The sequence below is a fragment of the Condylura cristata genome, unplaced genomic scaffold (genome assembly GCF_000260355.1).
Source record: "Condylura cristata isolate star-nosed mole 26May11 unplaced genomic scaffold, ConCri1.0 scaffold00009, whole genome shotgun sequence".
Taxonomy (NCBI): Eukaryota; Metazoa; Chordata; class Mammalia; order Eulipotyphla; family Talpidae; genus Condylura; species Condylura cristata.
In genome coordinates this window covers 28037416-28052918 of record NW_004567110.1, presented here as the reverse complement: position 1 = coordinate 28052918, position 15503 = coordinate 28037416, and the positions used below count along the sequence as shown (strand labels likewise).

General features: G+C 44.0%; 1 protein-coding gene across 3 annotated transcripts in view; it reads left to right on the top strand.

Moving 5' to 3' along the window:
- Positions 1 to 15503, top strand: part of MATN2 (matrilin 2) — a 108367-nt gene that overhangs the window by 73855 nt on the left and 19009 nt on the right. For all 3 annotated transcript variants that reach the window (XM_012722987.1, XM_012722988.1, XM_004679705.2), the window contains exons 7-10: positions 3453 to 3575; positions 7856 to 7978; positions 10865 to 10987; positions 11220 to 11342. In XM_012722987.1, the coding sequence (XP_012578441.1) occupies positions 3453 to 3575; positions 7856 to 7978; positions 10865 to 10987; positions 11220 to 11342 (492 nt within the window). The remainder of the gene's footprint in view (positions 1 to 3452; positions 3576 to 7855; positions 7979 to 10864; positions 10988 to 11219; positions 11343 to 15503) is intronic.

Sequence of the window (15503 nt, the reverse complement as noted above, 5' to 3'; positions counted from 1 at the left end):
TAAAAACTACAGTGATACACCCGAGGGGAGAAAGCTATTTACGAGGAAACAACCTGAATGTCTACTATAGATGAGTGGATAAAAAATATGGCATATACTCAGTGGACTACTACTTGGAAATAAAAAAAAAATTATCTTTTGGTAGTACCAACAACCACTTATTCCTTTAGCAAATATTTCTGTAAGCCAGATAACTATTGTAAGCACTGAGCATGCAATGGAAAATAAAACAAACAAAAAAACTTACCTGCCTCAGTGAGCTTTCATTTTATTGGGGCAGGATAAGAGATGAATACAGGTATCGGAGAGGGACATTTGATCAAAGGTGGGAGGAGACCTCTGAGGCAGAGGAAGCATAACATTAGTTCAGAGGCCCTGAGGCAGGAAACATGAGGCCTCAGTCCTGAGGGACAGCCGAGGAAATCCACATGACTATGAGAGAGTGAGAGGTGGAAGTGGAGTTAGGCCCCCAGTGAGCATATCGCCTGTCCCCTTCAGTCACACATTTGCTCCTAGCTCCCCAAATTCTAGCAACACTGATGAGCTCTGATTGATTCCTTTACATTGCGATCCCAAACTGATTTTGTTCTGTTACTCATATTTTGTTTTGGGTATAGGCATCTGAAACTATACATATTGTTCCCGGAAATGTTCCCTGATTATTCTCCAAGTTATGAGGGACCTCCCACATTGTCCTTTTCGCTATAGTTCTGCTGTTTTCCATGGCAACTAGCTTCAGAATTAGAAATGTACATACTTATTTTTAATACATTTAATAATGACAAAGCTCCATATCATATTGTTAAAAAAAAAGCTACTCCATACAGAAATGTGAAAGATGAAATGATCTTTATCTTTAAAAGATAACCTTTGCTACCCTAATTTTTAAAAAAGACATTTTAGTTATTTGTTAGAGTTGGGATCATACACATAACATTAAATCATGACCATTTTCACCTGTCAAAACATTTTTTTATAATCAAAAATATTTTAATGTCTGCATAATAGTGTGTCATATCTAGAATCACAATTTGGTCAAAAATTTTTTTGAATGTTTTGATTGTTTTGTGATCAATATTCTTGCCCTTAAATCTGCATTTCTGATCATTTTCTTAGGAACAAAACTTGAATCAAAGATTATTAATACTTTAAGTATGTAACATATAGTGCAAAATTATTTCAAAAATCTACTAATGTATTCCTACCACAAGTATTTTGAGGAAGTGATATTTTTTTTAAAGTTTTGCTAATATGCTAGAAAGAAATTTTCTCCTTATTTCATTTGTCATCATATCTATGGTAAAATGAATTTTAAGAAAGATGCCAGGGCAATTCATGAGGGAAAGGAAATTGTTTTCAATAAATGGTACTGCAATATATACTAAACTAAATCAAATTGGGAGACTAAAACTAAAATCAAATTGGGAGACTCTTTAAAAATGGTAATGTCATAAAACAGAAAGAGGCTGTGGACGAGTTGCAGACTATTGCTATCCAATAGGACACACTGTGCTGTTGACTAGCAATACAGAAGGCTACAATACCAAAGTCAGAAGCTGCTGTGACTGCTGGACATGTTAAAATGTTTCCAGTGCAATAGAGGAGCTAAATTTTTAATATGACTTAATTGTAATCAATTTAATTTAACTAGCCATGTTAGATGAAAAAAGGCTATCTCAAACTAAATATAACTCTGACCCTACTTGGATCTTGTACTATGACTAGAGTACTGTTAGTAGGTTAAATAAAGAGATATCAGAGTGAACTTACGAAGTTTACAGCTATTCTCTAGTTCTCTTAGGAAGCACATGTTCTATTAATGGGAAAAGGACTGAGATACACAACTTGACTTCTAATAGTCAATGTTAAATAGTCAATAGCAAAGTGTTAGCAGTAGATGAATCTGGATACAGAATATACAGGTGTTTCTTGTACCAACATACTTGTATTTTTATGCTTGCAACTTTATGTTTAAAATAACCTGCAAAATAAAAGGTTTTTACAGATCTTTTAATGGGATTGTCAGATTACAGTTACATTTTTTTTTTTTTTTTACAGTTACATTTTTAAGAGTTGTAGTCTTTTTAAAATACATTATGAGGGCCCTCCCTGGTGGTGCAGCAGGTTAAAGCACAGCACTGAGAAGCTAAAGCCACATCAACATGAGTTCGATCCCTGCCCCAGAGGTGACCCGTATGGCCCAGCAGACCTCTCCTGACCCGTCCACTGCTCCCCTCAGCAGTGTACTTCATCAGGCGGCCTGTTCTGCTCCCCACTCTCTCTGGTGAATCCTCTCACTGACCCTGCACCTCTGTCCTGTACCCTAGTTCTGTATGCATAAATAAATCTTTAAAAAATATACATTATGAAATGTTTATGAACAAAATAATGTCTCAAGTTTACTTTGAAGTAATATGGAATCCTAAAATCGAGGATAGGACTATAGACAGACTAAACAAGGTCAACCTTAGGTTGAGTCTCATGAAATTGAGTGATATGTACCTAAAACACACCATTTTATCTATTTTTGTATGTATTTAACTTTTCCTTAACTTTAAATTGGGAACCGTTGATAATCTCAATGTTTTTACCTTCAGGAGTATTTTGTGCTTTTCTCTTACTCTTTCCTTTGTACAGACTAGAAGAACCCTCATATAATAATAATTATCTTTAATAGAGTAGGATAATAATAATAATAATAAAATAACCTTTAATAGAAGTTTCCAAATGTAAAACATACAAGTAAAATCTCATTTTTTTTAAAAGATCCTTGTAATTTTTTTTCCTGAATATTGTGGTTTAAACTATTTTTAAATTAGTAATTTTAAATTATTAATATTTTGTTTTAAATTAATCTCTAATGACCAAAAAAAAAAAATTCTCTAATAACCTAGCGATCATACTCGCTGACGAAATTTCAAGATAAATGATTCCCACTTCCATGCATCTGTAACAAGGAAGGCCTTTTGTTTTAAAGTATGTATGCCTTTCATGCCTCTGCCTTCCTTTTCCCAGGAAATGATTTTATACTCTATGGCACAGTGTTTGAGGAATTTAAGTGGCTTGGAGTTTGACTTTGGAAAGATTTCATTGTACTCATATTTTAAATGAACTAATTCAATAAGACATTCAGCTTAGCTCTCTTTTTTCCAGCCTATGATATAACAAACACCCATCACACTCATTCATGTTAGTGACTTTTACAATGCCCAAGACAAAGAAAGTATCTTCCTAAATTCATTTGTTGCATATACATTTTGTTACATGGCCAGAAAGTTCTCTTACATAGATCCCTAAAATATGGAAATAGCTTCATGAGGAATACTTTCATGACATAAATAAGAAATCATGGGAATGTATCTGTTTAGAAAAAAATTAAGGCTGGCAATCTCTTGGTTTTTCTTTCTTAAACTGTTCTGGTCTTCATTATTCCCATTTTTCTTTCTTTCCAGAGATAGACTTCTGTGCCTCACCTAATCATGGATGTCAACACGAGTGTGTTAATACAGGTGATTCCTATTCCTGCCGCTGCTTGAAAGGCTTTACTCTGAATCCAGATAAGAAAACCTGCAAAAGTAAGTTGTTCTGCTAAATGCCCTGCTAGTTTTCCTTTTAAGTTCCTTTGCAACTTCTCAACAAGGCATACTGAAGTTCCACATTTGTATTTATTAACATCATTCTCCTCTTTGATGTGAAGGAAGATGGCAAATAAGGCCCCGGGGCATCCCTGAAGCATAGATGTGGTCAGCAAGGTGATAGCAAAGATGTAGAATGAACTTGAAAGCTGGTCATCGGTTATATCAAAGGACTTGACCAGGAATGTAGACCATAGACCCCAAGTGGGATCTCTTTAAACCAGATTATCTCTGAGATGCCACAGAATGGAGGGTCCGCAAGGACAGTGGTTACCTCTTTGTCACTCTTGAATTACCAATGTGTCAAAGAGGATTATAGGTGCAACCCACTGTTTGCTGAATGAATGAGTAGATGAATTACCCCGAGATTGACCATCTTGAGAAACTGCATGATTTGAATTAATCATGGCAGAAAATAGACCTTTTAAGGCATAAAAACGAAGCTTTTCCAAATGTATTCCCATAGTACATACTATACACTGAGTTGTATTTTCCTGATGGTATTGTTCAAAGAACTCTCATCTAATGGTGTATTTTCCTATATGCTTCTCTACCCACGTCTTCCTGGTAATATGCACAACTATTTTCTGCATCATTGCAGTGAATTTTCAAAAGTTTGACCATTTCTCTCTTTTGAAAAGCACTGCTGGCTGTGTAACTGAATCCAGGCAGACCTCATTCTACTAATAGCACATTCTTACATACTTATTTTAATACGGTAGGCCTTGTGTGGTGGCAGGTGGTTGCACAGAAGATATTTTGAAACTGAGCCTCCCTTATAAAATTCCCATTCCTTTCCTGCATGTAAATCTGGAGACAGTAAGTGAAGACTTTATTTGGGCGATTTCCAAATGTGAAAACAATTAGATGGAGTGTTTTCCATTAGCCCACACATACATCCAATATGTTGGAGAGTCAATTTTTCTGGCCTGTTGCCTCCTTTTTGTGCTACTAACACACCTTTTTTTTAAGCACGAGTGACAAGGACTGACTACACCCAGGGAACACTCCTACAGGTGGACTCATTTATGAACCATAAGCTCTTAGAGGGGGGAAAATTGAATCTAGCTCAACCCAGACACTTATTATGTCTGCAAGCTTCATTGTGTGCTACTAATGGAAGGGAAGGAGACAGATTAGTCCTGTGGTACCCGGTGAGGGGGAATTTGCTCAAAGTTCTGAAGCTCTTACCCCACATCCATGATTCCCTCCACATCCTGCCTGGAGAAGCTCTGGAACCAAGGCAGTAGTTTGACAAATCAACCCCCAGGCAGGACTGTTTACAGGCTATGGCCCAGTCTAGTGTCTGTACTGCTTAGTCATATATATGTATTCAACGATTAGAGCCCTGTTTCCTCTTTAGCCAGGCACCCTACTTTTTCATCCAAGAAAAATGCAATTTTTTCCTAAAACCCATTGTCCTCATCAGCCCTTCTCCCAAAACCCTGCCTTATCATTACATTTTCCATTGTGCTCACTTGCACGCCCAGCCCTGGACTCCTGAGGTCAGTCTCTAAGTGCTGCCCCTGACTTCATGTTTGCACTCAGTCCATTATGGCAGACAGCTGCTCATGGAAGTAAGCACTCATTGTCTCTCTGGAGCATTCCATGGACGAAAAAACCAAAGAAAGTGGGTTTAAAAATCTGGAGTTTGTTACTAGGAGTCTGAGGATCTTGCAAGATCTTGAGAGCATTAAAAATCCCCAACTCAGGGTACAGTCATTTACATTTAGTAGGCAGGTGATGGATGTGGACTATTTTCAAATCTAATAAGTATCCTTTTTAAAAAGGAATTTGATGTTACCCATTTAAACTGGGGAATAAAATGTGCAAGGCAGAATCCTACTGAAGAAAAGACTCTTGGCCAGGATTTGTTCTTCCTCCTCATCTAGGCAGAGTTTCTCCTTCTGGAAAGTGCTGTCATCGATATAAAGCATAAATTATTAAGGCGGTGGTGCAAGTTAGAAATTGGGTCGGGCCTGGCTGCCTAGGTGGGGCTCCAGGGTAAAATCAGATATGGGCGTGGCCCTGTGTGGGCTCCAGGATTGCTCATGCTGGCACAAGTCTGGAGCTCCCTGTAGCTGGAGACAACTCACTTCACAGAGCTGGGTGGGGCTGAGCCAGGAGATGTGAGGTCCAGTCTTGGCAGTGTCATCCACATGGCCTGTGTGACCTCGGATGGATGGCTTTACTTCTCCAGGTCAGGACTTCCTGGATCATCCCTGTACCACAACTTCCTGCTGCAAATTTTATAGCCTGTCCAATTTTTCTGAAACTATGCCACTCAATTGGCATTGTAATTTACTATCTGGAGTTCATTTATCTTTCCCATTTTTTCATCTTACCTTCTTTGTGAGCTCTCCACTCTTTTGTGAATTGGTACACAGAGGTGCTGTTCAGTTTGTTGTCTGACAGTTCTGCCTTCTGACCTCAAAAAGGGTTGCTGGACACTGGGCTCATCATATAAAGTTACATTCAAATTTCAAGCTTGTAAGGAGACAATTGAACCAGATATGGGGTGCATAGTATATCCAGGAACACTGATTAAATAAATAAAATGAGCAAATGAATAATTAATAGAGTCACAAAAAGTGTGACTTAAGTGTGTAAAGAAGATCTATAGTTAAACCTCTGCTCTATAGAACTATTTGGAAGTGTCATTTTTTGCTTGCAAGCAAGAGTTGGCAATGGGTTAGGACACAGCACTGCAAGCTGGCAGCAGCTGCTCTGTGTGAGTTAGGTCCCCAGTTCAGAGGTGACCCACATGGCACAACAGACCTCTCCTGACCCGCCCACTGGTGCCCTCAGGAGTGTACTTTGTCAGTTGGCCTGTTCTGCTCCCCACTCTGTTTCTAGTGAATCCTCTCACTGCCCTTGCACCTCTGACTTGTACCCCATCCTGTATGCATAAATAAATAAATAAATCTTTTTTTTTTAAAAAAAATGAAAATTGTGAAAATGTATATAACGTAAAATTTACCGTCTTAGCCATTTTTAGATCAGCAGGGTCACACAAAACAGGAAATCCGAAGAATGGTGTCCTAAGTCATTTAAGAACATTTACATTTGTCAGAGGTGGTTTGTCCTGTGTTGGTGCAATGATTTAGGAATGTTATGGAGACTCCAGATGCTTTCTAGCCTTCTGCTTTACCTCATGGCTGCCACAGCTCCCAGCATCTCAATTTCTCACTGCTAAATCCAAGAGGAAAGGAAAGAGCAGAAAATGGCATTTGTCTTCACACATATTTGTCTTTTCAGGAAGTAAAAATCTTTCCTCTGGTTCCCAGCAAGTATCTGTTAATTCTCTTTGTCCAGTACTATGGCATATTCCCATTCCTAAACCAGTCACTGACAAAGAAGAACCTGGTTGTCAGGCTAGTTTAGGCCAGTCATGATTCATGCCTTGAGGGTCAGTGTTCCAGCACCAAAAGACAATAATTGTTGGTAAAGCAATGAACAGTTTCCACACCCCCAGAATTAAGAAAATGTAGCTGAACTGATCCAGCTCAGCCCCTGAGGTTGGCAGTAACCGTTTCTCCTCCCAACATCAGTCTCTAAACACTTTCCACATGCATTTATTTCTTTATACAATTCTCCATCTGCCTTGTAATCTGCTCTGTGGGGGGTCGTGTGCTTGTAGCATTTTCTATCAAGAAATGGAACTGCTAATTTGCTGCTGGAACCACCTAGGGCAGCATCAAGGCGCGTTTTCTCTCTTCTTAATGTGGAGGCATGATGATCCTTCCCAGAGCACCCACCATTCCACTTCTGGACGCTTCTTACTGTAACTGCCATTTCCCGCCTTTCCCTAATGGCCGGATAGTTTGCAAGGTTAGCTTTTGTTTATTCTGCCTTGTGTTGCTGGTGTCACTGTCAGATATCACTGGCAAACAGTGGCTCCCTGCCTACTGTGAGCCCTACTGATAGGTTAATGCAAAGAAGAGACTGATGAGATTTTCTCAATGCTTCCATCTTTCTTGGAAAAGGTGATTTAGATCTGTGACCTCAACCCAAAGGGGAGAAAGAACAATACTGGAGAATCCGGAGGTTCACGCCAAGCCCTGGGTTCTTTTCCAAACAAGCTCCCAGACAGCAGGAGCTATTTTCTCTGTCCTTAGAGCACCTTATTAATGTGCTCTGAGTATTACAGTGAGGAGCTGAACTCATAGCCCTGGAAGAAGCTCAGAGCCTGAAGGAGGGTGTGCCTTTTCTGCCCTCAGGGATCAACTACTGTGCGCTGAACAAGCCAGGCTGTGAGCACGAGTGTGTCAACACAGAGGAGGGTTATTATTGCCGCTGTCGCCGGGGCTACACCCTGGACCCTGATGGCAAGACGTGTAGCCGTGAGTATACCCCGGGCAGGGTTACTGAAGGCAGGGGGCTCATGCAGGCCCCCATGCTCACTGGCAGCCTTCACTTCTGAGGTTCCTGGGTTTCTTATGGGCTGGCTGTTCCATCCGGCTCTGCCTTCCTTGCAGTGGCCTCATTGATAAAATGTGACTATTAATACTACTGAGTTCATCGATGAGGCTATGAAGAGTAAAGGAATCATTACCTCTAGAGCACTTGGAAAGTACTGCGAGCCATGTAATAAAGCACTCACTATACAGAAACTGGTATTTTTTGCTGTTGAGAACATTGACAAAGTCAGACCAGCCCGAATCCAAATCTGAGCTCTACCTCTCACTAGAGGTATGACCTTGGGCAGATGGTGTGGTTTCCCCAGCTGCTTAAACACAGTTTTGACTATTAGGGCTCTTCAGGGGAATAGTCAGGACCGCTGAATCTCAGAGCACTTGCCTGGCGCTAGGAAAGCCTACAGTTAAGAAGAACCTGCCGTTCGTTACCTGTCGCAGTGCCTGGGAAAATGAGCTGTAGCTATTCCTGGTTGGGACAAGAAGCCAAAAGGGACAGAACACAGAAAGCCCTTGGCTGATTTGAGGGCACAGCTGAGAAACATGGGGCTTTTTGTGAAGCCTTTTCTTAATTTTCTCATGTAAGATCCACAACAAGGCTCTATTTGGTGATGTAAATGCATGGAAACTTGTAGGCTCTGCCAGCTGGACGGTTCCATCAAATTTTATGAGGCACTGTCTCCACTGGGCCAGGCCAGCAGGGATGGGGGTGCGTGATGCCGTGGGGGGTGCCTGTGACCCTGGTGTGCTGGGAGAGGGGCTTGGTGACATGGCTGGTGTAGAAGAGGCCCTTTGTGTGGCTTTCCACCCGGAGGCACACATCTGCTTCAGTTTGGGGACAGAGATAGATTGTGAGTGAGAACAGTGCAGCTGTTCAGCATCTGGCCCCTGCACTTCCAGGAAAGGACGTTTTGCAGATGAGGTTTTAGGTACAGAGCAGTTCTCAGGAAAACCCATGCCATTTCATTCTTCAGAGGAAACAAAGGACATCAGTTTTGCTTTCCAAGGACTGACTTTGGAGGCCAAAGACCTTTTGAACCAAAAGTTGGTCCAAAAGTTAAGGAGCCCTTACGAGAGGTGTGGGTGGCAGGAGGTGTCCCATTGCTGAGAACATGGCCTGCTTCTGTATAATTCTAGGAGTATGGTGGGTTCTGCCAGCTCATGGCCCAGAGCAGACTGGACATGACCTAGCTGAGTCCACCTAGAGCCCCCTGGGGTCAGGGCCTGCCTTTCCCTCCCAGCATGCCTTAGGGGAGCTTAGGAGGTCTTAGAGGAGGGGGTCAAAGGAGATCCCTTTGACCATCCCTTCTCTCTAGGACCTAATGAGGAAAACCACCCAATCCGCTTTAAGAAAGTATAAGCCAAGCCATTTATTTTTAAGAATCCCCAGAGAAAGCCATAGTCCCCTTAAGGGATCAGGGTACTTCTGGGCCACTTGGCAGCCCGCCCTTGTAAGTCGCTCCCTCCGTGTGGTGCTCCTGTGAGCACTGTCCTAGCCCTCACTCTCTCCTGGCGACAGCCCGGTGAGGCAGCTACGCTCTCACCCTGTGTAAAGATGGGGAACCTGGCATAAAACGATGGAGCAGCTTTCTCAGGGTCACATGATTGATGAATGGAGAAACCAGGATATGAATGTAGACATCTGGGCTCCTAAGATCATGCAAGTATTTGCAGTAGGCACATCTACCAGTGGAATGTCCTGCAGTCCTAGTGCCAGACCTGTGGGAGTAAAAGAGGCCCCCTTGATGGCTCTGTACAAGGCCTCCAGTGTCTCTGCAGCCTAGGGGGGCCTTTTCTCCATCACAGAATCTGGGAGCAGCCTGCAGCGCTGCCTGTGGGATTGCACCCCCAAGGCTGTGTGTGCAGGCTCCTTCAGTGCCCATCACCCGGACCCCGTCACACATGCAGGCCCAGGTTGTAGCCAGTTTCTGGATGTGGAAGTGGTGGCAGCGGCGAATACTTTTTCTATTTGCTTTCAGATATAGAAGAGATGAAACTATGTAATGAAAATTACTCAGTACTTACTACATAGTATTATTCTTATTCTTATTAATTAGCATCATTAAGAGGTTACTGTATGCCAGCTATTGTTCCTGGCTACTGTTCTGCAGGCTTAGCATTTATTGGCTCCTCTACTTCTCACCACATTGACCTCAGAAAACAATTATCCTGATTCCTTCAGTGGGGAATGATGACCCAAGAGGGGCCAAGTGGCCACCCAGTATCTCCTGGCTAGGAAGTGGTGAAAATGGGATTTGAACTGGAGTCCTTACTTTTTTTTTTTTTAATTTTTTTTTTACATCGTTTTCATTTTGTGCATTTTTCCATCTCAGTTGTAATCCCCATGGGCTTCCCACCACCAGTTCACCCATGTGCCATCACCACAGTCCAGTGCACTCTTCCCACCCCAGTTCTGATTGCATTTCTTCCCTAACACTCCCATAAAATGTCTCCGGAGCCCTCACTTTTAAGCACTGCTCTGCCAGCTGCAGGGCTATGGGCAGGAAGCTGGTCTTCCCAAACCTCCCTGTCCCCTCACTGTTGGCAGTGATTGTGGCCGACGTGCTGCAGTTCACTACACCAGTGACAGGAATTATCTTGTTCTTTCCCAACAAGAACATGGGATTAGATTAGAAAAGAGCGATGCTGACTTTCCAGAGAGGCCAGTGGCGCAGGGTAGCATGAAGCTTCCTCCTGTGGCCAGTTGGGCCAGTGAAGTAAAATGGTTCCTCAGGAACTCTCCCCTGAGCGAGGTCTGGGCGGTTAGTTGTGTCACTGGTGGCAACGCCCCCGGCTGTGTCTCGTGTAACACAGGGGTGGATCACTGCGCGGAGCAGGAGCACGGCTGTGAGCAGCTGTGCCTCAACACCGAGGAGTCCTTCGTCTGCCAGTGCTCTGAAGGCTTCCTCATCAACGACGACCTCAAGACCTGCTCCCGTGAGTGCCTCGCCACGCTTCTCTCTGAGGAAGGGGATTTGCAGAAGTGTGATGGCGCTACCCCTCTTTCCTTTGCCATTTTCGCTACTTCTGGGAGAGGGGGGGGGATGTCTGCTGGGGACTGCATGCCTTCCAGGGGTGGGGGGGGGGGGGGGGGGGCTAGAGCAAGATGACCTGTGATTCCCACGCTCAGAGCATCATTGAGCTCTCACCTGGCTCTTGGGTTTTGCAGGGGTGGACTATTGCTTGCTGAGCGACCATGGCTGCGAATACTCCTGCGTCAATACCGACCGATCCTTCGCCTGTCAGTGTCCCGAGGGACACGCACTCCGCAGCGATGGGAAGACCTGTGCCAGTGAGTGTTCTGAGGTCTGGAGACAAGAAGGGTATGGCACAGGCGCTTGATGGCAGGGTTGTGCACCCCTACATAGAGCCTGAGAGCATCTGGGTTTCACTGGGGCCCATGTTGTGCTTGTGTGTAAATTTCTCTGGGGGTTTCAGCCCTGGTACTGCTACCACTGTCCGCCCCACCCCCACCCCCAGCTTCTTCCCCTATGCCCTAAGATGGTGTTTTCCTATTTCCAGTCTTCCTGGCTTTGAAGCTAGCTAGAGCCCTAATTCTTGACTCTTTCTTCCCTGCCCCTAGTCTGCCAGGAAAATGGTAGTCAGAGGGCACTACACAAGAATAAGGTATAAGGTTACCCATAAGGAAAGTGATTTCTTGAAGATCAGGTGCTAACCTTAGGCACACACTCCTCTCCACTACCCATGGAATCCCCATCTCACTATGAGGAAACTGCAGATGAGAGTCAGTGAAGGGCCTATGGTCACCAGCAATCAAGAGCAATCAAACTCTGCTCTGTGTGACTTTAAATTCAGTTCTGGAAGAGGGTCCCGAGAAACTGCCTCATTTCTGAAGCAGGTGATAAGGTGGATGGTGAGGTTCTGAGCATATTATTTATTTCCCTGCAGCTTGTCCCAATTCCTATCTTCATTAATTGAGAAGGAAAAAAAAAAAAAAGGCTTCCAGACCTCCTTTACCCCTTCACCCAAAAATGCCACCCAAGGAGCCCCAGTGCTCAGTAGATGAAAGTCCCCTCAGAAGGGCAAGAAGCAGATTTGAGGCCTGGGTTGGGGAGAAGGCTGGGATAGGCCCAGGAATCGGGAGGAAGCTCTTGGGAAAGAGGATTGGGGGTGGCTACCCTTCTCCCAGAACAAAGGCTGTTTTCTTCCTTGCAACCCTGTTGCCAATTGGTCCAAGATAAAGACTTAAAAAATAGTTAGAGAGTAGGCATCAGAAATGGCAGAATCAGACTGTAATTTGTCTTCCACATCCTGCTAGTCTTTTGGTTACAGGCCCAAGTTTCCTGATCACTGTATCCACCTTTATTCCATCCATTCACATGGGCAGGGTTGCTGAGGGCACAGCAGTTATGTCTCTCTAACTGTGCGTTCTGGGAGCAAATGTCTCACCAATTTATGATGCTCTTTAGTCTTAGCAAATGATTTACCCATCTTATGGTTTGTGAGTGACTGCCTGCCCACCTGCTCCAGCTGGGCATTAGGGGTGCAGAAAGAAGGAGGGTGTGTCTAATTGCATCTACATTTGACTGTATGCCAAAGCCAGATGACCATTTTTTATTGGTTGGGTTTAAATCTCCATGATCTTAGATTATTCATGCCTTTCCTTTGCCCTCCCCATCACTGTGATTATGAAGATCTATATGACGGGAACAAGCTTTCTAGGAACTTCTCATGGCCCTTTCACACACACTCCATCCCGCTTCTTACAATCACATGGCCATCCTGCTGCCCCAGGATTATGCCACTGATGCTTTGAAATGTTGCCCATTTTCTCACTTAAAGGAAGTTTTTAATGAATGGTACAGTGATAGCACTGTGAGTAAACGTTCAGCAGTGCAATTTGAAGTGAATTTCAGTGAGTATATATTTACATATGACTGCGTCTAAGATGCTCCAGGCCATACATGTATACTATTTCCCTAATTGGAGAGTCTCTGCCTCCCCAGGATGTCTCAATCTGGCTGCCTGGTCCTGTAATGATGGGCCAAGTTTGCAGTGTGGCCCTAATTAGCTGGGGGTTAGTATGCCCGCTTCCCAAATGACAGAGAGCCTGAGGATAACTCTGTGCCTTCGTTGGGTAAGCCTGCTGGTCTCTGGATGGGGGAGCAAGATGGGGTCCATCAGGCCTGCCTTAGCACATAAGGTGTCCTTGATCCTTCAGGAAGGCAGCCTCCTCTAACCTGGTTAGCAGGAAGTCTGAAGAATCCTTCACTTGCCTTCAAGATAGTTCTCTGAAGCTTGGAAACAGGTCCAGGTTTCCAGGTTGTGGAACAAAGTGGGTGGAGTGGGGAGCATAGTCTGTGTCATCATGCAGGGCTGCTTGGTGTGAGCACTACAAAAACTGTAGCCCCAGTCCCAATGAGGGACTCATTCATCTGTGGACCTGGCTCTTTAAGTGTGACAGGAAGAAGATCCTTCTATTGGAGGAGTCCAGCTTTCTTCCTGCATCCCGAGATTGCTCTCACCCATTTTAAGTGATGTTTCCCAATCCAGGTCATCTCACATCTCACTCTGATCTCTGGATTTGAATCTAGCCATTCTTTAATAAGCTTTTGATTTGTTATTCTCATTCATCACAAGTAATTACTGCATGACCTCAGTGAGCTGGGCATGTTGTATTGGCATGTTGCTGGGGACACAGGTGTCATTTCTGTCTGAACAGAAATGAACTTTCTCAGGGAAGAAAGATACTAAGGTCATGCCATGAGAGCTGGGATGTGAGAGAAGAGGTGTAACAGGAGCATGCGGTAGGGAGATCCTCACCTAGTCTAAAAAAAGTCTTATAAGAGATATTTCTAGAAATTGATGGAGCAAGCTAGCGAGAGATGGAGAATGCTATGGTCTGAATGTTTGTGTCTTCCTCAAATTCACATGTTGAAATGTGGACTCCCAACGATGATGGTATTTAGAGGTGGGGCTTTGGGAGGTGATGGCATCATGAGGATAGAACCTTTGTGAATAGCTTTGATGAGTGTCCTTGTAGAAGAGACCCCACAGAGCTTTCTAGGCCCTTTTACCATCTGATGATACAAGGAAAAGTTGGTGACCTGGCCAAAGGTTCTTACCTGACCACGCTGGCACCCTGATCTTGGACTTCCAACCTGTAGAGTGTGAACAACTGTTTTCTGCTATTTAGCCACTCAGTCTGTGGTGTTTTAAGTACAGCAGTCTAAACTGATGAAGACAGAAAAGGGAGGTCTTTCTGGGCTTAGGAATTGACACTTGCAAGCCCAGTATCTAGAGAGTAAATGGAAAGAAGTTAAATGTGCTCAGTGCTGAGTATTGAGTGTGAGAGGCAGATTGGTGAACGAGACAGGGCGCAGCCATTCGGTTTGTATTCAACGGTTTGGCAGCCTGGCCTTCCTTGAGAAAGCAATTTTAACTTGCTTTCTGAGAATCTACCAACCTGTCTGAGTAGACAGTACTAGAATGGCCACTGAAAGTACAGTTAGAACAAGGAACAGTTTCCTCCACTTGAAAATGAAGGAATTAGACTGTTCTACCTCTAAGAACCCTTTCCAAACCCAAAATAAGCTTAGTACCTGAGAAGGTCTCCATAAACATTGCTGAGTGAATGAACTCCTTGTAGAGCACCCACCAGGCAAAAGGCAGTCATGCTAATGAGTCAGGGTGGTAACTGACTTTGTCCATTAGGGAGCCACTGAAGATCTCTCCTTACACTGGGAGGAGTCCAACTTGGTTTTCAGACCTGGGTGACTAGAAAGCAGTTAGGTCTATTGTACTACCTGGGGCTCTTCCACATGAGAGGCCCAGAGCATCTCCACATGTAGAAGCATGTAGTGTGTGGGAGAGAGAGAGAGAGGAGCTAGCTGATCACCAGCATCCACACACCCTGGTTCTCACTTAAAAATCTGCACAAAACCCTAGGAGGGGAGCTCTAGTTAGCCTCACCTTCCAGGGTGGAAAACCTAAGAAATAATTTCCTTTTATCAGCAGGTATTTCCTGGGGGTCTGCCGTTCGCTAGATGCAGGACAAGGGATGTGGAGAGTGGGCAAGAGGAAGCTATGGGGCAGGTCCTGCGAACCCTGCCAAGGGCTCTGTGTCTCGTCGTAAAACTCCCACATTTTATTAAAGGACCTCAGGTAGAAAGGGAGTGATGTGAGTGGATTCCCAAGTTGGAAAGTGGACTCAGAAGGAATCATGAGGGGGTGACTGGAGGACATGAAGATGAGTGTGTGGGGAGCAGTTAACAGATGACGCGACACCCCAAGATAAAGGGGGTGGTGCTTGTTTTATGATGGTGGAATGCGCATAATCTGGGTTGGGAACATCTCTGAATATAGGGCCTGGGTCCACAGCCAGCCTCAGATTCCTGGTGGTTTATTGGAATCATTTTGGAGGCTTTTAAAAGATGTAGAACCTCAGGCAGCCCCCTTACATGTGACGGATGTAACAGCTTTTTTTTTTTTT